The sequence below is a fragment of the Anas acuta genome, chromosome 9 (genome assembly GCF_963932015.1).
Source record: "Anas acuta chromosome 9, bAnaAcu1.1, whole genome shotgun sequence".
NCBI classification, from domain to species: domain Eukaryota; kingdom Metazoa; phylum Chordata; class Aves; order Anseriformes; family Anatidae; genus Anas; species Anas acuta.
The window spans coordinates 18,510,548-18,534,713 of NC_088987.1; the positions used below are offsets into that span (position 1 = coordinate 18,510,548).

Consider the following 24,166-nt stretch of genomic DNA (forward strand, 5'->3'; position numbering starts at 1 on the left):
TAAATTCCTGATCACCACATTCTTCACATTGTCACTTCCTTTTGCACCGTGCCAAACTTTGTTTTAGTTTCCCATACCCAAATTGCAATTCTTGAAGCCGCTGCTTTTGGCTCCACTCTGGCAACTGAGTCTCTGTACAAGAGCCTGAAGGCATGGATGGAGCAGCCCCGGGGCTTTGGGAGCTCAGGGCTAGGGTTGTTAACCAAGACTTCCATGCCAGTCTGGAGAAAATCATGCAGCCAGAGTGATTTCAGGTCATTCTTTCTGTTTTCATGCCCTGCGGCAGCCACATACTTTTCTTTAACTCCACTGCTTTAAAAAAAAAAAGTCTACAGGAAGTAAATTAAAACATCATTTATCCCAAAGAGAAACAATTCTAGTAAGTAGTTATTACATTGCACAATCCAAGATTGTAAAATTGATTTTAAATTTGACTTAAAAGCAATTATATGAAAATATACTGGTTGGCACAGTGAGTTGCATTTTATTCTTGCAATGACAATACATAAGATGTTATTTTGTTTCTCAGAATTCTGTATAGCTGCAGAAACAGCATTTTAGGACTCTAAATATACTGTACCTCTGGCACTACAGCTATCACAAGACTTTGCTGCTCCTGATTGCTTAGCACAAACTTGCTCTGCAATTTAATTAAATATTTTCATTGTAAGCCTCTGCTTTTACTAAATCTAGAAATGCAACTGAGCCACGGAAAACCATTTTTTTTTTCCAGAATATGGGAAGATGTGTCAGGATTCAAAATTCAAACTGAAAGTTAAGGAGAGTAGGAGAAATGCATCAGCACAAGCACAGGAACACTCAGACCAATTTATGTATTACCTTCAGTCTTTAAGTGCTCCAATAGATTTGCATAAGCTCCCAGTAAAACAAACATTTGATGGTTGAAGAGATGCAGTCTGCAGGAGCACAAGTCAGAGCACACAGACCAGACATGGTGCAGAGCAAAGCCTTAGTATAAAGTGCCTGCCTACAGGCCGTGCTACAGACACAATTCTTACCTGGGCAGCTGGAGGAACTGAGCAGGTCTTGCCAGGACTCCACAGAACTGAGCCACTCCAGCGCTTGAGATTGTCCAAATGAGAGAAGAGGCAAATGCAGACTGCCCAGCCTTTCTGCCGGTTCTTGCAGTACTGCCTGGCTTGAAATTTGTTTTCTCCTTCCGTAGCAAAGAACAGTAACAAAAATGAGATTCAGTTTCAACTTATTCACAGGGCTAAACATTAACGTGCTACATGTTGTGACTTCGCCTTTTCACTGTACTGAGAGCACAGCAGCACTGGTTCCGTTTCAGCTGCCAGGCCTCAAATTTTATTTCTACAAGTACTCTCGCACTACAAAGCTTTCTCCCACCATATTCAGTTTCCTGTTGTCACATAACAATGCTAGTTAGTTCCCGGCTATGGCAAGAGTACTTCGCCTGGCTTCCAAGGGACACAACACAGACAAGATACAATCCTGGCAGCAGCAGCAAGAGCTGGAATGCCATTATCCCAGTCAGGAAAAGCAACAACACAAAAGTTTGGGGAGCAAACAAAATACACCTAAAAAAACTGAAAATTAAAGCCACCTGGAGAAATGCATTTGTTAAATTTATCCAGCCAACTTGTTATAAGGGCTTTTATAATTAGGTTGCTGGGTTCTCTGGTTTCTAGGTTTGCTTTTCTTTTGTTTCCCCTAGGGATGGGAAAAACAAAAACAAGAACACAAAAACACAAAACAATTTAAAAAAGCCAACACACAGGAAACGCAAAAGTGAGTCAGCTAGTGACAGCAGAAGGGAACAACAGCAAACCTTACCTTGTACAAGCAATGGTCAAATTCATTTAAAAGTACATCAATATGTGTTTTTGTTTTTTTTTAAACAGTGCAACAGTAATACAAAGAAATGGCTTTTAGACCATTTGACAATTAAAAGAGGGTAATAAGTTCGCTATATCCTGTATGCGTGTATTAATACAGTATGCCTTGACAAATCTTAACACACCAGGAAACTCTACTACATCTTCAGATTTATTCTTGTTTGGTCTAGTTAAAACACATGAAGTGCAAAGCAGCATGGCCAGCTAGGGCTGGTGTAATGCCATCCCCACCAAAGACAGCTACCCCAGTGGCAGCAGGTGCTTGAGATCCTCCTTGCTAACTTCCTAATTCTGTATTACACAGAAATCATCGTGTGCACCACAGGAAACACACGTTTTACCACAGCACCCACTCATTTTGATTAATCCAGTGTTGAAAACAGTCCAGTTAAAAAATACCACAAAAAAAAAACGAAAACAAGTGTAAACTTGTGTCCTGTAACTAATATAAACAGCAAAGGGCCTGCCACCTGAACTATTTATAGCACCTTGAGACATTCATTGTCCTTCACTGGGAATTTTTTATTTTTGGCTAAAAAGCATTTTCTTTAGTAACAAATGGCAGGTGCTCTCATACTTCCATGTTGTTCATTAAGGTTAAAACAGTGTTCATGTGTTGCCATAGAAGCTTTTTTGCTGTTGTAGAATGAAACCCCATCATGCACACTTCAACCTAATGTACTTTTGAACTTTTCAGCAGATGCCAAGACAAGTACCCATGATCAAAACTCCAGCATTTCAGTTTCTTCCTGGACTTATACTTTTCACACTTCGGAAGCCTGACATAAGTCTTTCCAAAAAAGAAAAATGTTAACTAGTAAAGCAAACTGACCAAGCTAAAAACATTCTGTACCATCCCCTGAACACTGTCCTCTTCCACAGCCTCTAACAGAAAGGGGATGGTGAGCTGCTCACTGCCCTGATCAACACATCTAATGTTTCTCAAGCTCACAAGCCTTTGTAATCAAGTAAACACTGGAATTTCTGGAAATTACTCTTAAAAACTTTGTTTTCCTTTTAAGTCATCAGTTTGTCGCTCTGCCAGAAGTATGCAGCTCATTTCATCATGTTTGAGTCAGATTTATCAATGCATTGGTTTCTTTCCACCCTTCCTGGGAACACAAGGAAAGAAAAATCGAGGATCTTGATGCTCGAGTAAAGCAAAACACTTGTTCTCCAAATTCATGCCAGCTTTAAGTGGACTAAAATCCGATGCTTTTCAGCAGCCTCTCTCCCTCTCCCAAGCAGAAAGTTTATATTTGTTTCCTATTTGTGTTGATTATCATTGGGCCAACAACTCTTCATTATGAGTTTTCCCACCACATTATCTGGAATTCTAGCCACAGATCTCTTATCAAATGATGTAACAGCAAACTCAATAGCCCGAGAATACAGGAAGCTGAATAAAGGAAGTACAGTGGCAGCAAAATAGCCAGATTTAATCAAAGGACACCAGTGACGCCTAGGGGCTACAGAGATGGTAAAAACTCTGACAAAGACTGCTCCCAACAGCCCTGCCCCGTAAAGCAAGCTGTTATCTCTGAGTGCCGACAATGCAAATGCCTAAAGCCACATTTAACTCGTACTGTTATTACACTTATGATTTAAGACGAAAAAAAAAAACACAAAGAAAAATACTCCTGCTTCTGTTTGTGTGTGCTTGTAACTGTGAAACATTACCTGGTAATTTACTGCAGCAGCACCATCGCTCTCCAACAGTTATAGATCCATTATCACAACTTACATCCAAAAACCAGCATAACACCATCTCTACTGAGTTGCAGAGATCCCCATATTTGGGCATAACTCTCAAATTTGTAGTTCTGTAAAATGCTTTATTGGTATCTTTCTTATCTGTGTGTTTCATTAAGCAAGGAACCAAGGTGCTATCATGACAAAAACGGATTTCAGATTTCATGTACACAGAACTGCTCATGTATTTAGGGTCAATTCAGAAGACTTCAAAGGGATTTGAGTGATAGGTTCAGCAAGTGTACCTTAGAACATCGTAAATTCAGGCAACAGTGCACACCACACAACAATTGTACCCTTGGTGTGCATGCAATTCACCTGCACAGTGCACTATTTTTTTTGCAAGTAAACACCATGACTTTTGCAGCACATGTCTCCCTCATGACTACACTAGGAATTGTACCAGCTTTTCTGTTAAAAAAAAGTATCCCAAAATAGAGTCAGGAAAAAACATACACAATGGAGTTCTGATAACGTGGGTTCTTCCTAAACTGGAGGAGGGCAGTGGTCCGAATTTATATTCCTCACATGCTGAACTACATCATAGCTATGAGAATACACGTATTCACACCTCTCCACGTTCTCAACCCACCAGAGTATAAAACAGTAAAAAAAAAACAGTAAAAGGGGTAAAATCCAGCATAAAAGTTCAAACAATCTTCAGTCTTATACCACCACTTAAGACTAATAATCATTGTACAAATCAAATTTATGGGGCATAACAAATTCTCTACCTCTAAAGCTAGAGATGGCTGCAGAAGAAAAGGGATTTAAAGATGACATTAAACAAAGCAAGAAAGGACAGCATGCCGTCTACTGGTTTTGAACATCACACAGAAAACCCAGCTGCATATCCACTTCGAGGTACTAAATGTGTGCACATTTTCAGCATGACTATTCAACATAAAGACTTGCAATTCATAACTGAACTTGTGAGTCAGGCAAGCTGGCAACAGTTTTCTTTCAGGATAGTGAGCCACCAACTATCTTCACAGCTTACAAATTCTTCTTTGAAATGCCACTTCATGTACTTGCTGCAATGTATGTATTTTTGCTTCTTACATGGAGTAGAAGGCTCAAGAAACAGAAAGGCAACTAAAAATATATCTGTTTTATTTACCAGTTTTCTAAAAAGCAAAGTCATAAAAATTAGTCACAAGTGGCAAAACCAAAATATATTGCACAGTGTACAGAAAACATTGTTGACATGTTGACAAAGTGTCATCACAAGTAAATCATCTTACAACAGTTTGGAAAAATTACAGCTTCAGAATCTTATCTATAAATGGAGGCATGTAGATTTAAAGTTACAGGAAAATATTTAATACCACCCTGTAAATGCAAACACTTTAAGGATGCAAGATTAAGTCCGTAAGTAAGCACATCCACAAAATGCTCTAAATATACTTCTCTCTTCCTTTCACTAAGTTATGGTTACAAGATGGTCATTGACAAAAAGAAATGAGAACAAAAGAAGTAACAAAACAACAAAAAAACACAACCAGGAAAAAAAATAAGCATGCTAAAGCAAAGTTCACAAAGTGGTTGAGAAGTCCCTGAAAAAAATTGAATTATGATGCGCTCCTTTATATAAAGCTTTTATTTTTCCCAAACCCTGGTCCAATTAAAATTGTGTTTACTTGTAACAAAAAAAGGAATATGTAATATGCTGGTATAGCTGCACTGTCCCATTTATGATTAAAACATTTAATACAATGGACTTGAACTACAACATTTTTCAAAGTTTCTCATTTAGTTTATATTTACAAATAATAAAGTTTGACCTTGCTGAACTATTAAAGACAGGAATCAGATCATACTGGGTAGTGTTTCACACTACATTTAGATACTTTAAGTTGTAATTCTACTTGTTTCACAAGTTCACACTCTTTGCTAACTGAAGAACCTGCCTCCTTTGAAAATTTCTTTATGACACTGTCCAATTAATAACCAATTCCCTTACACATTTCTTCCACTAAGCAAATACCAGTTGCTTCTTCATGTTTTTGGTGGCGTCAGATCGACCTTCAGGTCCTCTTTGTATAAAAAGCGGACTTTTTGTAGAATGAAAATAACCTTAAGTTTTGGTGAAATGTTATGCTAATGAAAACAAAAAAAATATGAAACACATTCCATGAAAAATATTTTAAGACAAACATCAAAAGTTAATTGAATTTCTCTTTGTCTTTCACCTCCAAGACCTACAAGCTGGCATCTAGCAGTGGTGCAACTAAATGTCCTTTAACTAACCAATATTAAGTTACTTTTTCTCTTCCCACATTCAACATGTACAAACAGTGCAATAACATAAAGCGCATATATTCAAGTTGATACAGTCTCAGAGGCATTAAAATTAAATCCTTTACAGAAAAGGATTCCAGTCACACCAAGTTTTAGATTATGCAGTTCAAATGTAATGAAAGTCAATGGTATTCTCACAATCTTATTATAAAAAACATCTTCCAATTATGATAAATGGCTAATCCTTCCTTGCCATGTGCAAGTTTGATGTATGTTTGTTTAGCCAAACAGAAAAAAAAAAGCAATGGCCAACTTCCTGAAGGAACAAATCAAAAGGAAGGTAAAAAGTTATACCAAGCTTTGTCTAACAGTCCCAGGAGCATAGGCAATTAACCTCTGGGGTTACAGTTTTTAAATCTTTATGCTTAAAGATTTCCCATGTATAAGTTCTCAGAAATGATGCTTCAGGATAACAATCAGTTCATAGGATCGCAGCGTCCATTTAACAAAAGGCTACAGAGTAGTCAGCACTCACCCATACTTTCTTACATATCCATGTAAATATTTTAACCAAAGATCATTTTACAAAAGTAGTTTAACATTCCTCTGAGACAAAAAGTGTTACTATAGTCAAAACTACAAGAAACAAAGAAGATGAATTGACTGGTACACAAAGGGCAAGTGTGAATTGATTTTCTGGCAGGTTATTTCTTCTACTATGCTGGACCACTTCAGATATTAAGAGCAATGCTAAAGAGCCACTAAGTAAAATGCCTAGAACAATGTATAATGCTGAATCATTATCCAAAGGAGATTTGAAGAACTGTTATGTTCGCAACGGGATTTTCAGTACTCATTGACCCACTCAGTAGGCATCAATGAAAGCTTTTATAAAGAAATACTTGAGGCATGTAAGTGCAAAATATGAGTCTTTTTTAAAGAAAAGCTATACCATCTTCAACAATGTCCTTACTGGGAAGAGATTGCCACCATTTAAAAAGAGATTCTTTCACAAATGACTCTTAGAGCAAGAAAAACACATTTGTTTTACGAACCAGATTCATCTTGCTGGAAACAAGATTAAAACTTTTACGGATCATCACCATAATTTTGAAGCAGCTTTAAAAGCAACAGGCTCAAAGGCTATGTTTGTTCTTCACTGACTTGACTCAGAGAAACCAAGTTGTTTTCCCCACTGTCTTCAATCATTTCATTAAGGTCCATTTCATGGATTTCTTCATCATATGATGTATAAAAGTTGCTCTGTATATTGTCCTCACAAAAAATACATTCCTAGAAAAAAATATAAACATTAATAAGTCAAAGGAAAAAAAAGCTTTTCTAAACACTAGTCCATCTGTATGTGAACCCTGATTCCAAGGGAACCTTTCAATCTGTGCTACACCCAGTGTATTCCATTCCCAACTTTTCCTACACAATCATTTTACAACTTGTAGTAAATAATATAGATACTTGAGAGCTCTACTGTAAGCAGTTATGCACAGATCATTTACAATGCTGACATTTTATGTGCACTACAAATCACATTCTCCTACATTTGATTGCCAACACTGCAATAATTTGTTCACATCAGTTGCACTGCTAGGACTTCACTGCAGTTCTGTTACTGACTTTTGAAATGACTATAAATAAAGAGAGCCTCTCCATTTGATAGCTGATCAGGGAAAAAAAGCTACAAGTGATGCTCAGCTTAGGGACGCAGAATGCAGTCAGTCATTTATACATACAGTGAAATTCACAGATAGGCAGTACAACTGAAAGGATGCCATTTTGTTTTCCAAGCTATTAATCAACTTATACAATCAAGAGTTGATCCTGCAGGAAAAATTTAATACAAAAGTGAATGGGAATGCCCTGTTCCTCTGCATACTTTAAAGAAAGTTAAAGTTAGAAAAAAGAAAGCCTAAGTTTCTATACACAAGATTGAAGTTTTTCAAGTCATATGAGATTTTTCTTTTTTAAAATCAGTGCAGCCAGAAGTTTTATTACATACAAAATTGCAATTAGATACAAGAAAGCTAGAAATAGCAAGGACATCTCTTACACTGCATTCACCACTACTTTAACTTTCCCATTGGAAAAAGACCTGTGATAAATTAAATCAAGCCTGAAATAAACTTTTTCCCAGCATAACTGACCAAGCTTTTGCAGCAGCCAGAATGGAAAACTAACACAGGCAGCTAATAATTTAAGTGTTGTTATACACGCAAAAGTAACCAACTCATTTAAACTTACAGAATTAGCAACAGTTTTTGGCAGTCCACCTTGTTGGATCCACGGATGAACTTCAATGAGCTCTCTTTTCTGTTCTTCTGTAAATTTTGGCTGTAGTTTCTGCATTTGCTTTAATTTCTGCTTATCTTCTTTTAAGACTGTTTCCAAATCTCTGAAATAAAATATATTTAGAAATTGAGCTTGAACAGTTTCTGGGCTTTATGCCTACATAAGGTTAAACAAATACTAACATTTTTAAAGACTATTTTTGTTATGGAATGTTAAGCTTACAGATCTTATATTGGAAGAAAATTAAATGTGATTATTTCAGCCTTCTACACTTGCAGACAACTTTAACATATCTCTGCTGGCTCATTATCTTTCCAAATCCCAGTTAAAATAGTTTCCTTAGAACTATCCAGGCCGCATCACCAGTGGAACAAAGAACTAGAGTTTCCCCCTGCTGCAGTATGTTCCAAGTTCCCCTTCACTAGGATGACAACCCAAAACAGACACTAAATACATGTATGAAACACCAGAACCAAAGAAATAAGGTATGTTTAAGAAGGCCATCAAGAATGGATTTCAGTACAGGACAGAGGAAGAGATTTAGAAAACGTAGCTCTATGTCAGCTGACAAAGCTCCTCCACACCCCACCTTGACTAAGAAACTTAAAAACAGGAGACACCCCACACCCAACATTTACAAGGTGTACACATCTGTAAGAGATGAGTACAGGAAGATTCCAAGAAACCCAGTGTTAATTCTTTTCCTTACGGCACACCTAAAAACCAGTTGGCTTCTCAATATAGGCCTAATATATATGCACCTCTATATAGGCCTAATCAAATAATTCTTTTTTAGGATGTATTGTGTAGCATGCAGAAGATACAAAGGAAGCAAGAATTCTTCTTGACACCAAGCTAAACATTAAAACAAATTCTCTTCTTTTGAGACAGTAATTCATATCTTGTACACATAAGCATTTCATGAGGTACTACAGCATGAGAATTACCGAGAAGGTATCTGGTAAGTCATCATAACAGTGTCATCTGTGTTCGCCATCAAAAGCCATATAGGATCCTGAAGGACATACTTAATGAAGTGCTCACTTTCTTCCATTTCTGCCTTCATTTTTGTTTTATGATGATTTTCTGAAGAGTCAATACTCCCGAAGTATTTGCTGGTATGACTAGTTTCACTACTACCTTTAAAAATAATTTTAAAGCTTCGTTATAAGTTTTCAAATACATGGATTGTTTGAATATTTTCCAAACTAGAGAAGGCTAAAAAGAACTAAAAGTCTAAATACAACAACTGTTTTTAAACAGACAAAACTCCCCTTCCCCCTTAGGCAACTGCTTTGTTTTTAAAACATGAATTTTCAAGCTAAATCTCTATTAAATCGCAATAGAAAAATAAACGAAAGAAGTCTGAAGTGAGACGCCAAGGAATACGTTTTCCCTTCATTATTCCATCATACCTATGCAGAATTTTACTGGCTATTTTACATACAAAAAAAAGTTCAGAAGTTTTATACTGTAAACCAAGCATAGTAGAAAAACTACCATGTGATGTGATAAAAGAAATCTAGAATAAATTGTACCATGAGGATTAAAGACAAGAAAGATTTTTCCCATAAAGCACTCAATGTTCACATTATGCTTGTAGTGCATCATGCCCCAACTCTTCTAAAATGCCGGGAGTATTCGCTGCCAGGGTTACCTGTTCTGCTCCCTGACATGTCACAGCCATTAGAACCAGACCCTAGAGATTCAGCAGCTGCAGATACACCGCTCCCTGACGAAGCTGAGCCAGTGCCTGAACATGCATCTTCTTGAAGTAAAATGTCAAGCAGGACACTGGACATGGAGAGTGCATCACTATTTTGAGCATCCATTGGAGATTCAGCCTGGTGATAGGAAAGCAAGAGAAACAAACACAGAAAATAAAGAAAATGAAGGCTATTTCATTGCTAATTGCTTACGTTTATACATTTATACTTCACATTATAATCTCATATGTTTAGTTATTCAAAGACAGACAACAATCAGTAACATATGCCAAGACCAACTGAGGAATAATGAAGGGGATTGGTTGGCTGACATATGGTCCCTTCCAGAAGATAGATATTGAAATACAATTTCTCTTTAAAAAAGGAAAACTCACTGTTTAATAAGGAAGGCATCTGCTACTCAGTTTTGACAGCCCCTACTGTCCTGGACTTCTCAAAACTTAGCCAAATCCACTAAGACGTACTAACAGTTGGTTGCTCCTACTATAGTCTACCTCATATTTGCGTGAACAGTCCCTCACTTATCACTCTCAATACATGATGAAAAGGTAGTTGTTCCCAGATGCAAGCTGACAAAAGCAAAAGACAATTTGTATGTTTAAGGGAAAGAGCATCAACTATACTGATGTTGATTATTTTGTTTTTTAAGCAAGCAGTTACAGCACTGCCCCACTTACCCCACTTATATGGAATATTCAAAGTTAATGTTGACAAAGAATTCAGCAAAAATACATACCAGCAGTGGGAACTAGCTTCAGCTATATCCTTAATGCTTTCCTGAACAAATGTCTGTCTCGCCCTCATGTTCAAATGATAAGGAGATTAAGAAAGTAACGCCTTTCAGGTTTCTAAAGAATAGGAACTAGCCTTGTGAGTAGTCAAAAGAACGTGCCACCAGAATTAATATTTTGTTATCAAGCTTCTTTTAATCTAGTAGTGGCATCTGAGAGCATGCTGTAAGTTACAGACAGTCACAGATGCACTTCTTTACCAAAGCACAAGTCAGAAGGTGCTTATCTCTAAGCTTTCAGAGATGTCACGTAGCACACAGAATACTTTAGTCCACAAAAAGGCACTGGATGCACATATCACTGAGAATCAGAAAATGGCATTTGCATGACCAGTGTGATACAAAACATTGTTTTCATTTAAAAAAATATTTGTTCTCAAGATCATGATCTAGCAAGCACTCAATAACAGAATGTAGTAAGTTTTTATGCTCTGTCAATCAAGTTTGGAAGTTCCACTACAAAAACATATAGACTCCATCTCTCTGTTCTCCCTCCATTCATCCCCATTAAGAGTCAGTATCAAGAATATTAGGTAAAATAAATAATCTAGAAACCAAGCACAGAAGTTAAACACAAACATCTAAATGGAAGACCTGAATGTTCTTCAGTGGGGGGAAGAAGCACATAAGTTTTTCCTTCTTCTTCATTTACAACTTCTAGTGTAGGTACGTGTTTATGACTTTGCTGTGTAGTCTACGTCATCTAATCAGCTGTTAGCATCAACACCAATTATACTTTTGACTGACTACTTGCTGTAGTTGAGATCTCAGGCATGCCTATAAAGAAAACCATCCAATGCCTCCTTTCCTTTATCAGCAGCAAACCAAGTTCTACACTTTAACTACGTTATCACATGCAGTGAACAGCTGTAAGCCACAAGCAGAAAAGCGTAAGGGAAGAAGCAGTCACTCTAAAAGGTTTTGGTTGCATCCCAGTGACTTCATTAAAAAGATACCCTATGGAATCTTTAGACAACACTAATTAATTAGTCTACATCATCACCATTGTGGAAACCTTTACAGACAGTCATATGGAAACCTCAGATGGAGTACTATGGTAAGCTGATCCATCAAATTTAAACGAGACAGGAAAAAAGGTGAAGTTACCATATGGCTTAGTACAGCTTTAGAACCTTAGGTAAAACAAAGGAATTGCTAATATCTGCAAACAATTCATTCATTCATTACTTTGGCTAGTTTGTAAATAAAATCGCCTCTTTGTTTACATTAGCTTCTTTCAAAACCACAGTTACAGATAATTTCCCCGCTTCACATAAATTCACTAGCCCACAACTTTGTTAAACACTAAAAAAATAAAGTGCACAAATGATTTGAAATATATTTCAAATTACTTCCAATAGGCATATTTGAATTCAGATTAAAAAAGTAACACAACTATTTTCACAACTATTTTAGAATTCATTTCCAAGTTTCTTGTGTAACTTTAGGAGAACAACATTATTTTAATTTTTAAAGGTTAACATTAGAATAATGATTAGATCTCACTTTTAATTCAATCTGCTGAAATTCAAGCTTGCAAACTACAATTGTGAGTCCATCTCTGGGGATTATAGAGTGATTACTATCATTAAAAAATAAGGACCACAAAGTTTTCAAAACAATGTACCAGAGACAAGGAAATAAAGGGGGGAAAAGAATCATTTTTAGGCATCCGTATATATTAACAATCTCAGATATGTTCAGAGTACAAAGACTTGGAAAGAAAAAAAACAAAACCCACCATAAGCCCATCAGCATACTTACTGGTAGGGATCCCTTTCCACTGCAGTTATCAGTTGTCACGATTTTGCTGCCTATGGCTCCTTCCTCATTTAAAGCTCCATGAAAACCCGCAGGAGCTCCACTTTCCACAGTTTTTGTGGTTTCCTCTAATTGCAGAAGATTCAGAGGAGAACTACACCTTGACTGGAATAAAGGTGGAGAAGCCTGGTCTTGAGCACCCACTGACTGTGGAGTGCAGGAACGGGATGGCTCATTTCGTGTCTCTGTGGCAGGTACCTTTTCACTTTCTGCTGGTGCATTGTAATGGAATGGTTGTGTTGGAAAAAACGCCTGCTGCGGGAAAGGGCTGGGAGTACTGAATGGTGTCTGTGCTGGAAATACTGTCTGTGAGGAGAAAGGAGATGGGGTAGGAAAGTTGGCTTGACTGTGGTAAAGCGTTTGAGGTAAGCTACTGTTCATCTCTGGGTAGACGTAGTTGGGGAGCACAAGAGCTACAACGGGTGTCATGAGGGGGGCAGAGAACTGGGATGGTTGCATAGGGCAAGTATTTCCAGAGTCTGGCAACTGATTAAAACCAGAGAGCGAAGTCTCAGGAGCTGGTGGCACAGTCCCTGTTGCTGGAAAAACGGGAAGGGGATATGCAGGCATAACGGTGGGAAAAGACATCGCTGAATAGCTTGCTTGTGAAGTGTCTGATGGTGACCAAGCAGTAGTATTTAAGCCTTGAAGAGGAAACCGATGGGGAAATTTAGTTCCAGAAGTTGTACTGTCTGAAGATTCCTGTGGTTTAATGCGTTTTGACTTCCTGTTTTTTCCGCTTTTCTTCCAAGGCTGATCCATTCCAGAAGTGCCATTTCTTTGTCCACGGCCACCTGAAGGAAAAAAGCCTGCATCAGGATGGGTCCCTCTGGAAATTTTAAAGATTCTCTGTGGTTTGGCATCCCAAGAAGTTGCTCAAAATTGTAGTTCTTTGTAGTTCTGGACTTAGTTTACCCAAATGGAAGGATCTGGGAACAGATCAGGCTCACTCTTTTGCCTCTAGCACAAGAGCTGAGCACACTGGGCAAGGTAAATCATGCTGACACACCATGGGGGAAATACAAAAAAAAAGAAAAAGAATAGCAGTGCATCAGTTGAGGCTCAAATGTGTCACCCAATCAGTACAAAGGGGCCACTCCGATCACTTCAGCAACTACAATGAAAGCAGTAGAAGAGAACTGAAAGCACTTCTAGATAGTTAAGGTCACACAGGTCTGTAACTAAGAACATGAAGAAAAAGCAGTACAGAAGAGAAAGTACCCATAGATAATAATTTTCTAAGGGGAAAGAACATGCTACCTTTACAAACCTTAGGAAGAAAAGCATGGAACCAACCTTATTTTACAAGTCTGCACCAATCACTCTTCCCTAGGTGAAGGCTGTCAGTTCTCTCATTACAGAGATGAGGAAATCCATAAAATATCTTCTACATCTAAATATTTAAATATCTAAAAGCTGCACAAGCTTTAAGTTTTTCTAAAGCTTACTTAGACCATCTGAAAGTTTAGCAAGAATAAAGAACACTATACTAAGTTTTTCCAGAGAAGGCTTCCTATGTCAAGGACTTGCATAACTATTTAAATCAAAACAAAGATAAGAATCATGGGGGAGAAAAGGAAACAAAAACAGATGCTCAGCAGTATCTGACTTTAGTTCCAGGTCAGGACTGAAACGGAAACAAAGTCAGGTCAATACCAAGCTCTTCTAAAAATGCCATCCTGAGTCCCTAGACCTAACAAAAACCAGTCTCACTATTACAGCTTGTCTGTTCCATTTCCGTCTGCCACTGGTCACATTATTAACTTAATAGCAACCAAGCCATTACTGTTTCACTAGTGACATGGTATTGCAACAGGAGAAACTGGATGTAAACCAAAGAGGCTGAAAAAAAAAAAAAAAATAAAAAGGTAGAAGGAAAAGAGCAGCAAGAGAATAGAGAAAGCAAACACAAACACAGGAAGGAAAACATTCTGAAGTGTGCATTTCTTGTCTCTTGAAAGTAAACGCATAACAGTAATAATGCAATGGATAGATAACTAAAACATTAGTTACTGAAGCATAAGTTAAGAGCAGAATATAGCTTTTAATATAATCTTCAAAGCAAGACTGTAACCAGAATTTCTCTATGGACTTAAACACAGTATGGAACTGTCGCTGTTCCCTGTGGTTCCACAACAGAGCTAAAAATGCAAGCATCATCTCAACAGGATTCACCGCCTACATGAAGGCTACTTTTTAATCGTGAGAAGTATTGCCATACCACGTTCAGCAGGCCGTCCTTTGGGTTTATCTTGTAAATAGTAATTGCAGTGGGACTGAAAAATATTAAATCTCTTTACTTCTTTGAACTTATTCAAAAAGCTCTGCTCTTCTTTTTGTGTATGCACTGCAAGGACTTCCTTTGTAAGTCCCAGTTTTTTAAATGACTCCTTTTCCTGATTTACATGCACAGAGCTGGATGGAGGTGCAGTAAGTTGGCTATCTAAGAGTTCTGCTCCACTCGGACCATCTTCTATCATTTCTACAGAAACAGAAGGGAAAAAACAATCATGATAAAGAACAGCTCTGGAAATTCACTTTAAGCTATTATAATCTGTACTAATTTCTCAGTAAGTTTAAGATACAAATTCTGTTCCTATTTATTCAATTTCTCTAAGAACATCTTAGATATAAGAAAATATAAGTCACAAGTAGGTTCTACGTGTTCCAATGTTTGAAGTTTAAACTTACTAGCAATCACCTTTTTGGAGATGACATATTAGCAGAAATCATACCTAATTCAGGTTGTGTTTTCTTGTCTCCAACATGAACAATGGTGCTACTGTAGCTGCACTGACTTGTGAGTGATACAACGCTTTCAGGCTTGCCAGGTAAAGCCAAAGAAGTTAAGTGAGCACCAACTACTGGGGGACTACTTGATTTGCCAGATGCCTTCAACACAGTAGGGCCTATTTAAAAAGAAAAAAATATGTATGTTATACATTGCAGATAAGTAATATGTCGCTACAGCTGCAGAACAGCTGAGACTGAACTGTGCTTGCTGAAACACAAAATGAGCATTTTATTTATTTCACAGAATCCAAAAAGAATGTTTTAGAAATAGGATGATTTCTGAGCAACCAAATCCAATCCTCTACTTTCATGCAGACAAACCACATCTTGTCAGTGAAGGACTTCTTGATCTTTCCTGGGCTTTATCCATCTCTGATGGTATGACTTTAGAAGTTTCAAGTCTCCTCCAGCCTAAGATTAAGTCCCTCCCAGCTCCCATCTTGTCATATACTAATCTCTCATTACCTGGTAATTAGCTGGCAGATGCTAAGCTTTGCTATGAACATCTGCCTACTTAAGTTTTCTCACCTGAAAACTATAAGCAGTAATCCAGCACATCATACCAATGCCTCTAACCAGCATCAAAACATTCCTTCTTTAGTACAAATACTGAGCGTAACTTACACTGTAAGACCTAAAGTTTGCCTTTTTCCTGACTAGAGCATGCTAGTGACTTGGTCATTGCAATCATCAGCACACCAAGAAGCTAGCGAACCTACATCCTTTCCTACCAGCTAGGACTGCAAAGACTCCAGATGACAGCATAAACTGTGTTCTTAACTGCATGATGCGAGTTCCACTACTTCTTCCTCTCTACTTCAAGGTCCTCCAACTCCTTCTAAAGGATACTTTGCTCCTCTGTATGCTGATTATATCTTCCAGTTGTATTCTAAAAACTACGTTAGATTTTTTCTTCAAGCTTATCAAAAGAAAATATTGATAAAATAATTCCCAAGACCAATTTTTATAAAACTCTTCTGGTCACTCCCTTTCAGCCTCATATAATGAGGCTAAATCAGCAGGTACCTTGTTTATGTGTAGCTCTCTACTAATCTCACAACTCTTGTACTAACCAACCAGTTGCCTTTTCCACTTTAGCTCCCCATCCACACATGGACCATATCAAATGTTACAACTAAGTCCTAACAACTTACTGTTGTGTTTTTTTCCCAGCAGACTTTGTAGGTACCTATCTTCAGTAATCCCCATTGTTATTCCATGGCTGGACAATTCCTTTCGAATGAGTTCTTACACCTCACACAGCACTGAGAATAGCATTCTACCCATTTTATCCCTTTTTAAAAATTCCCACAGAGAAGAAACAGAAGTGAAATATGCACATTTAAAAATGGAATTTTTGCTGCCAATAATCAGCAGACAGGATCTTCAGCTGGTTGTTCCTAGAAGTACTGACTGTGAAATGAAGTTTTCACATGTGGTAATGCTTCAAGCCCTAAAACTGCAAATCCTGCTGTGTTTTGTACAGTATAAACAAGCTTGCTACATCTACAATCAGACATGATATTCGATTATTTTAATTCTAGTGAAAATGTTAATGTTAAGTTAGTTTATCAACATGTAAGGTTAAGAAAATGGCTGAGATCATCCCTAAGCTACACCTGTCATTATTTTGACAAGTAACATCCAACTAGCTGCTAAAAAAAAATTGAAGTTGTAATGTAGAGATACCTCCCAAGGGTTGTATAGCATTAACAGCTGCTTTTTGTTCATGAACACCAGAATTCACACTTGAAGAAGGTTCACATTTTCTTTTTGCTGTACCAGGCACATTACAACTCTCCAAGTATCTAAAATAAAAGGATTTAGCAATATTAGATATGCAAGTCTTAAGTCTACAGATCAATGGTAATTTACACAGTAGTTCCTTACCTGATGACACTGTCCAAACAGCTAATCTGTTGATAAGAATACACAGGTTGTTCTTTCCAAGCCAATTCTTCAGTAGCCACATTTTTAGGAGCAGCTGTGACCGCAGTATCCTTTCCTATTGCATCTTTCACCTGAGCACCAGGACCACTTTGTTTTTCTGTTAAGAGATTGTTATTATGCAATCACAGCATTAGTCTTTGGAGTTTCCCCTAAAATATCAGTAAAACAGTAAGAAATACATCCAAATAAAAAAAAAGTGCTGGAAATAAACCCAGCACTTTTATCAGTTAAATCTGATTAGAAAAGCCCCTGCATTACATCACAAGCCATTGCAATAAACTAACACTTAGTTCTAGCGTCTTACCTGCAAAAGGCTCTCTCTTATGCTCCAGTTTTGCTTTATTGTCAGTGAAAATACGTTGTCCTTTATTTTTGACCTTCCTGGCATCTTGACCAATCTGAAAGCAGGTCATTAAAAACAGTTAGTATGAAATTGTTTCATGTATAGCAATTCCTCAGTAAGGCTAAATCTAACCTTAGTTAACTTCTACTTTACAGTTAGTCTGATCATGGGAGAAATCCTGATGTACAGGATTTTATTGTGCAGAAGCAGAATTTTAGGAACTAGAGAGCAGAAATGTAAAATAGTTCCTCATATACAATTACTCCATATTTTGTTTAATATGGTTGAATGATTTTGATAGGACAATATAAAGAAATGGTACAAGTAAGACTTCAGAAGAAAACAGTATCACTGGTAAATAAAATATTGATGCAAAGACTGAACTTCTTGCGCTAGAAGTTTCATCAGGCACTGACAGGATGTTACAACATTATACTATAGTAATCATAACAATCTGTAGAAATGGTGAAGGAGAGGTAAGTATCTATTCCCCTCAAAATAGGCGGCCTCTTTTTCTACAAAGCTCTGAAATGTAGTAATTCATCTGTGAAACAAGATTTCCAGAAGCTTCACCTACTCAAGATGCTAGTGTTTAAGAACTGAAAGCCAGCAAAAGCGACCACCTTGGAAAGCACAGCAGTCTGCCATGCCTAATCACAGAAACATAAATCAAGTTCAGGAGATTCAGACTATGAACAATGTAATTAAGTAAAGGAGACAATGAGCTTTCAGAAATCAAACAGCATTTGGGAAGACTAATAGAAACGCCAGAAAGACTGTAGACGATAGTGCAGTTCCTTTGACTGCATCCACATTCAGGGTTTACTTTGCCCATGGAATAGCTCTGATAAATGTAGGCACAAGTTTAACTATGCTGTTTTGTTCAGACTAACGAAATTTGTAGAAGTTACATCTCACTGTCAACCGGATGAAACAATGACCTGGAAAGCTAAATGTTAAGCAAAAAATAATTTCTAATTCTATATTATTCAACGTTTTTGCAGCATAAAACCATTACTATTGCATTTTATCTTCGTAGTTTCTCTTGTGAAAACAAGAGGTACAGACTTGCACCTCCCAAAAGAAATTGTTTTTAAATATCCACAGCTGCTTTTCCCAGAAACAAGCATATAACATAAAATAGGTATCAGAATATGTTAACACACCACCCAGGTTTAAATTTTTTTATACACACTTACTTTCATATCTACAGGGTACTGAAATACAGTTGACACTATCTATACCAGAAATGTTTAATATGGAAAAAGCTTAGAAGTTTTGTATCTCATACTTGAATAAAAAAGTAAAAACCTACTGTTTTATCCTTTTGAGTGTCTTCATTATTATTTCCTGTGCTGTCACTGGAGGATGCCACACTCATTAAGTGTTCATGTGAGCCATTGCTACCTAGGCTTCCATAGCCACTGGATCCGCTGTTGTGTACAGGCTGTTAAAAACAACAGTATATGCATGTATATATACACACACACACATATATCTGCACAGCAGCTTTCAACACAGAACTGTTACCAATAATTCCATGTGAGATGAAAAACAATTTTTGGGGGGTGGGGAGTTTTGTGGGGGTAATTTTGTTTGTTTTCTGTGTGAGGACTCCATACATGTAGCTGCATGAAATCCATAAAACACCAACAGGAGCTTTAACACACTTCAGTTAAGTCATATCTGGTAATCATGAGTATAAATAATTTCCAGGATTGCAGACAGAAATCCCAGTATAGTAGAAGATAGCTATACCAAATTCACATGAAGGTAAATGCCCTTTCTTCAGTGGGAAATTAAAAGTGTGTCATTAAAGCAGATGCTGTACCTGCAATAGCAGCCGATATATTTGCTCTGTGATTTCCTGAACACTAGGGTGAAGGATTCTGTCCTCTGTATAGTTGGGAGCAGCAAAGACATCTTCATTTAAGGGACCCCTGCATAAACCAAACATTGGCCAGTCCGTTACAAACTCAAGTACTTTTTCCAGTTTCAGAGCACATCTTTAATTTACCATCCCTATATAAGGATCACTTACCATCACTATTTAAGGATCTCTATATATTATATCTATGATATTTCAATCTCACAAGACATATCTTTACTCACTCTCCTTAAGCAACTCTTGACAGTACTGACAAAGCTTGAAGCATGTCAAATTTCCTTCACTTAAAGCAGTTACTATATCACCAAACCCAAACATAAGGAGTGAATAATTTGTATTATTCCTGCCCACTCACCCTGTTAGTCCCTTAAATCTTTTTAGGAATCACCATATGATTCCAATGAAAAAGAAAATTTAAAAATAACTGTTTATTGACTTACGTCCTAACTTTGTGTCTTCCAATGATAAACGAAACTTTTCGACTCCAAGGATTGATGAAACTGGACCAGCTAGTGTCCATGGTTATATAATCTCCATTTCTAGTGCAAAACCTGATTGGTGAATAGTCAAAAGGCTGTCCTCCGTACTGAAGAACTGCAATGAATGATTTAAAAAGTCAGTTTAATATTTACACTGTTCTACTTAACAATTCAGAGTTGTCACAATGATTGAAGAGACAGCTGTACGTTTCCATACATTAACAAATTAACTTGCCCTGAATGTCTTTCTTCTCTTTGACTATTTACAAGAGAAGACAGACTACAATTTAAAATATGACAAATTCTATCATTGCATTTGCAGCACAGTTTTCTTTATGTATGAAATAATCATGTATGGTCAATTTGTTTACAGCAGACATGCTTCAACTCATTTTCACCAAACATGAAATTGAATGGACTTCTCACTTTCATCAATTTACATTAAGAATCAAGTTGTAGAGTAAAGGAATACTTCAGTATTTAATTACTTGCATATTTAATTACTTACAGAAATTTTTTTCACCTCCTACTTGCTGAGGTCTCTGTAGCTGTTACTATTTACTTTTAGGAATAAAAAGAAAGGTATTTTTGCCACAGTAAAGAGACAACATACTTTTCTTGTGAATTGCTAGCATTAAGGGCCTGTCATTTGGGTGAAGATGCACCAAGACTGGTGTTCCTATTAAGTCCTGAGGTAGGTATCCCAACAGAGGTACCGCTCTGGGGAAAGAAAAACAAAGAATATTTTTTTAATTAAATCAAGCAGAATAAAAGTATACTTCAAATGGAAGCACTTAAAACAAATGTAAGTTTTACTTGCTTTTTCCTAGAAAAAGTGTGAATAATTTTAAATCTGGGGTGCCATACCAGTACCAGCTTAATAGCAGTAACTCTCTTTGAGCAAGGCATTGATTTTTGTTTTGGTGTTTTGTAGTGTTACTGACCAAAGTGTTTAGAAATCTGCTACAGCAGTTCTCCTGTATTTTCTTATGCTGCCCAGGCTCTACAGGATGCGTACTTACCCTGAATTTAAAAAAGCATTAATAAAGTTTAATCTTATAAAACTCTCACGAAAGCAAAGAGCCCTGATCTACGGGCTGCAAGCCAATGCTAAGGTTCACACAGGATTTCTGTAGCTGAACTAGCAACCAGTAGCTGACTAGGGATCAAGAAAACTTTCTCACAGGCAGGTTAAGAGTTTAACTCAAAGGAGCTGCAAAGAAGCAAGCTTATTAATCAGAATAAAAAATTAAAAGTAATATTCCTGAATTCCTGCACAGTAACATCTTCTAATGACATGAGGAACTAGTTTATGTGATGAAATCACCTTAAGTGATCATTTAAAGCGTTAAGGAACAAGAATGGAAGTTCACAAATGTCATTTTGTACCTTATCCTGAAAGCTATCCTCCAAAAATATGCTTTGGTAAATATAAATTACATCAAGTAACGTTTAAGAAGCTGCCACACACCAAGTCACTTTGTGAACTCAAAGTGACGTATATCCTTCCCCTGCCCCAGTTGCTGATGAAGGCCTAGGGAGAAGTACGATGCTCAGCTATCTGAATGCTTTTAATGAGGAACTTAACCCTAGCGCACAACAGACACAAAACTGTGTTGTATTGGAACTCACAAACACTATGGAACAAATGCCTTCGACACTGCACTTTCAAACCCACTGAAATTAGATCAGTTCCACAGAAGAGATGACATACCCTTCCGGTAAAGAGGCTGAGATATTCAGAGAAAAACAAGGAGAGCAACTTATGCCTTGTTAGTTAACTAATTGCTTCAGTAGTAAGACTTAAGAGCTTATTAACGATTTAAAGCAACAACTTCAAAAAACTGGAACTGGCACGACAACTCATACTAAATAATACCATTCTGACAATTAAGAACACTGCCAAGGTCAAAGCAGCAAAAAAAAGTTATATGGCTAAAGGAGTTGAAAATATCTATCAACTCAGAATTACTTCAGTTAGAAAGAACTTCCTCAAATAAAGTTGTAAAAAGAAGTAAACGTGTTTTTGTTGTTGTTCTTTCTTCTTTGCTCTGTTCCTATTCTTTGCTACCTGTTTTATGAAAACCTGTGCTGGAACAGAGCACTTACTCCCTTAGGATATCCAATTTTAAACTTATTTATTGCAGTTATAAAGGAAGAAGCAAATTCAGTAACTTCAATGCAAAGGAACTACATGTTTTTAGACCAACATGAAGGTCAGTAGAAGAGTCAAGGATCTAGACTGTAAGACCTATAATTAGAGATTGAGCTGGGCTTTTTTGTCAGATGAAGAGGAAGCTAAAGAATGATCCAGTAGCTTCTAGGAATGATGGATTTATCTCAGATACTATTATTGTAGCCAACTTAATTTTCACTAAGGATAAAAAAAATCCTACACATCATGTAATATAAACCATCACGAGTAAAATCTGACATAAAACAAGGAAAAGAAAAAAAGCAGGAAAAGGAAACCTGTTTTCAGCTCAGTAACAAGCTAATTCTCTTGTGTCCTTCAAAGTATTATGATATTTCAAAGTACAACCCTGTCCTTAAGAGCTTTATGATAATAACTCCTATTCAGCCTATGTCCCCAACTCTTCTTGAAGGAGTATCTTCTGTCCTTTTCATAAAGCTCAAATTTCCATCACCTAAACATCCTCTGACAGGTCATAGGCAAAAGCAGTCCTAAAGACTCAGGGAAAGCCTAGTTTGCACCTTCGTTCCTGAACCTCTTTGTATGCCTTAACATCACAGGCATCTTATGTGTCTCTGCTCTGAAACATGGGTAGTTTCATATGCACTAACTCTAACCAGCTTCCATGACTGTCAATGCAACATGAAACCTTCAGCCAGCAGAATCTGAACAATTTCATCTCTGAACACTGAATGTCTTTTTACATGATCTAATGTTATTTTTAAAAGACTCTTCTCTAATTGTACCTCAGCCAACAGAAAGTAACAGCAGAATATTGTTTGCTAATAATTCGATCAGACTTAAAAAAAGAAGTCTCAGATGGGTCATGCTTGCTGGCACAGGAGTAGTCCTGGCAGTGGGTTTCACTGACTGAATTTATGTCCAGATTTACCCCAGATAGACGTAAAATAAAAAGAACAACTTGTTAGCAGGCAGACAGTTTTAAACTTCAAGTGTGAAAATGCATTACAGCGTGGTCTTAATGAAAAGACCCTTCTTGAGTTAAACAACTTATTGGTAGTTACACAAAATTTTAACCCAGTTATTAAACCCTAGAAATACCTGAAAAGTTACTGGACAGACTGTGTAAACGTGTGAAAAACAGTATTTAGTAATTTACCTCTCATCTACATCCTGGAACAAACAGGTTGGTGTGTGTGTAGTTGTAAAAATTCTTTTGTCAGGAGGAATTCTGGGTGCTGAAAGAAGAAAAAGCAGATTAAAAAGTATTTTTGGCATACATATAGTAGTTTAAGCTGCAAGTTTCTATTAAATACTGAGTGAAGTCTAAATGTTTGCATAAGAGCACGTAGGAAAGCAGCTTGCTAGCTAACAGACTATCAGCAAGGGCAGAGAACCAAACCAGCTACCTTCCACTTCAATAAAACTTGAGGTCACTGACAGTACTCATGCAAGTTAGCTTTCTTAAACTGAAATTCAGTTGTATTAAACTGCTGAACTGCACAGAAATTCCTATAGTAAAACAGAACAGTTCTTAATTTCATGAAACCAAATTACTCTGTCTGCTGGAAGGATTACCTTCATAACCAGAATGCACTTTTTCTGCAAGCAACACACAGCAAAGCTGGTCTTCCGCTACTTCCGGATCTTGTACTTTGATAAGGTAAGGAGTCATCCGAAACGGGTGATAGCAGATCTCATTTTCACGCTCCTTCCCTGCACTAATAATTAAACAGAGTTGATTTCAACAGATTCATCTCACACTAAACAATTTTTATTTACTGTAATTTTCTTAAAGACAAAAAGACTGCATGATAGCTCCTAAAACAGCACCCAAAAATTTAGCTTCCTTAGTTTTCAGTAGAACAGAACCTAATTCTGATGGCACCCTTTGCATACCAACTACAATAAAGAATAGTCCTCTTTAGTCCTGAATAGTCCTGATGGAAGTAAGACCTACACGTGGAAGTTTGATGAAGAGAAAAACGACTTCTTAATGATAAAGTTGTTTTATTGATCCACTAATCCTAATCTGATATTAAT

At 37.1% G+C, this 24,166-nt stretch overlaps 1 protein-coding gene across 8 annotated transcripts in view; it reads right to left on the reverse strand.

Moving 5' to 3' along the window:
* Positions 1-4,728: 4,728 nt before the first annotated feature.
* PER2 (period circadian regulator 2) overlaps positions 4,729-24,166 on the reverse strand; it is a 44,074-nt gene continuing 24,636 nt past the window's right edge. For all 8 annotated transcript variants that reach the window (XM_068692842.1, XM_068692841.1, XM_068692840.1 and 5 more), the window contains 16 exons: positions 23,702-23,844; positions 23,283-23,361; positions 20,582-20,688; positions 19,930-20,083; positions 19,433-19,541; positions 18,917-19,048; positions 17,563-17,656; positions 17,199-17,355; positions 16,998-17,116; positions 15,251-15,424; positions 14,737-14,997; positions 12,459-13,309; positions 9,835-10,021; positions 9,125-9,317; positions 8,130-8,280; positions 4,729-7,166 (listed from right to left, as the gene is read on the reverse strand). In XM_068692842.1, the coding sequence (XP_068548943.1) occupies positions 7,017-7,166; positions 8,130-8,280; positions 9,125-9,317; positions 9,835-10,021; positions 12,459-13,309; positions 14,737-14,997; positions 15,251-15,424; positions 16,998-17,116; positions 17,199-17,355; positions 17,563-17,656; positions 18,917-19,048; positions 19,433-19,541; positions 19,930-20,083; positions 20,582-20,688; positions 23,283-23,361; positions 23,702-23,844 (3,061 nt within the window). In that variant the 3' untranslated portion in view covers positions 4,729-7,016. The remainder of the gene's footprint in view (positions 7,167-8,129; positions 8,281-9,124; positions 9,318-9,834; positions 10,022-12,458; positions 13,310-14,736; positions 14,998-15,250; positions 15,425-16,997; positions 17,117-17,198; positions 17,356-17,562; positions 17,657-18,916; positions 19,049-19,432; positions 19,542-19,929; positions 20,084-20,581; positions 20,689-23,282; positions 23,362-23,701; positions 23,845-24,166) is intronic.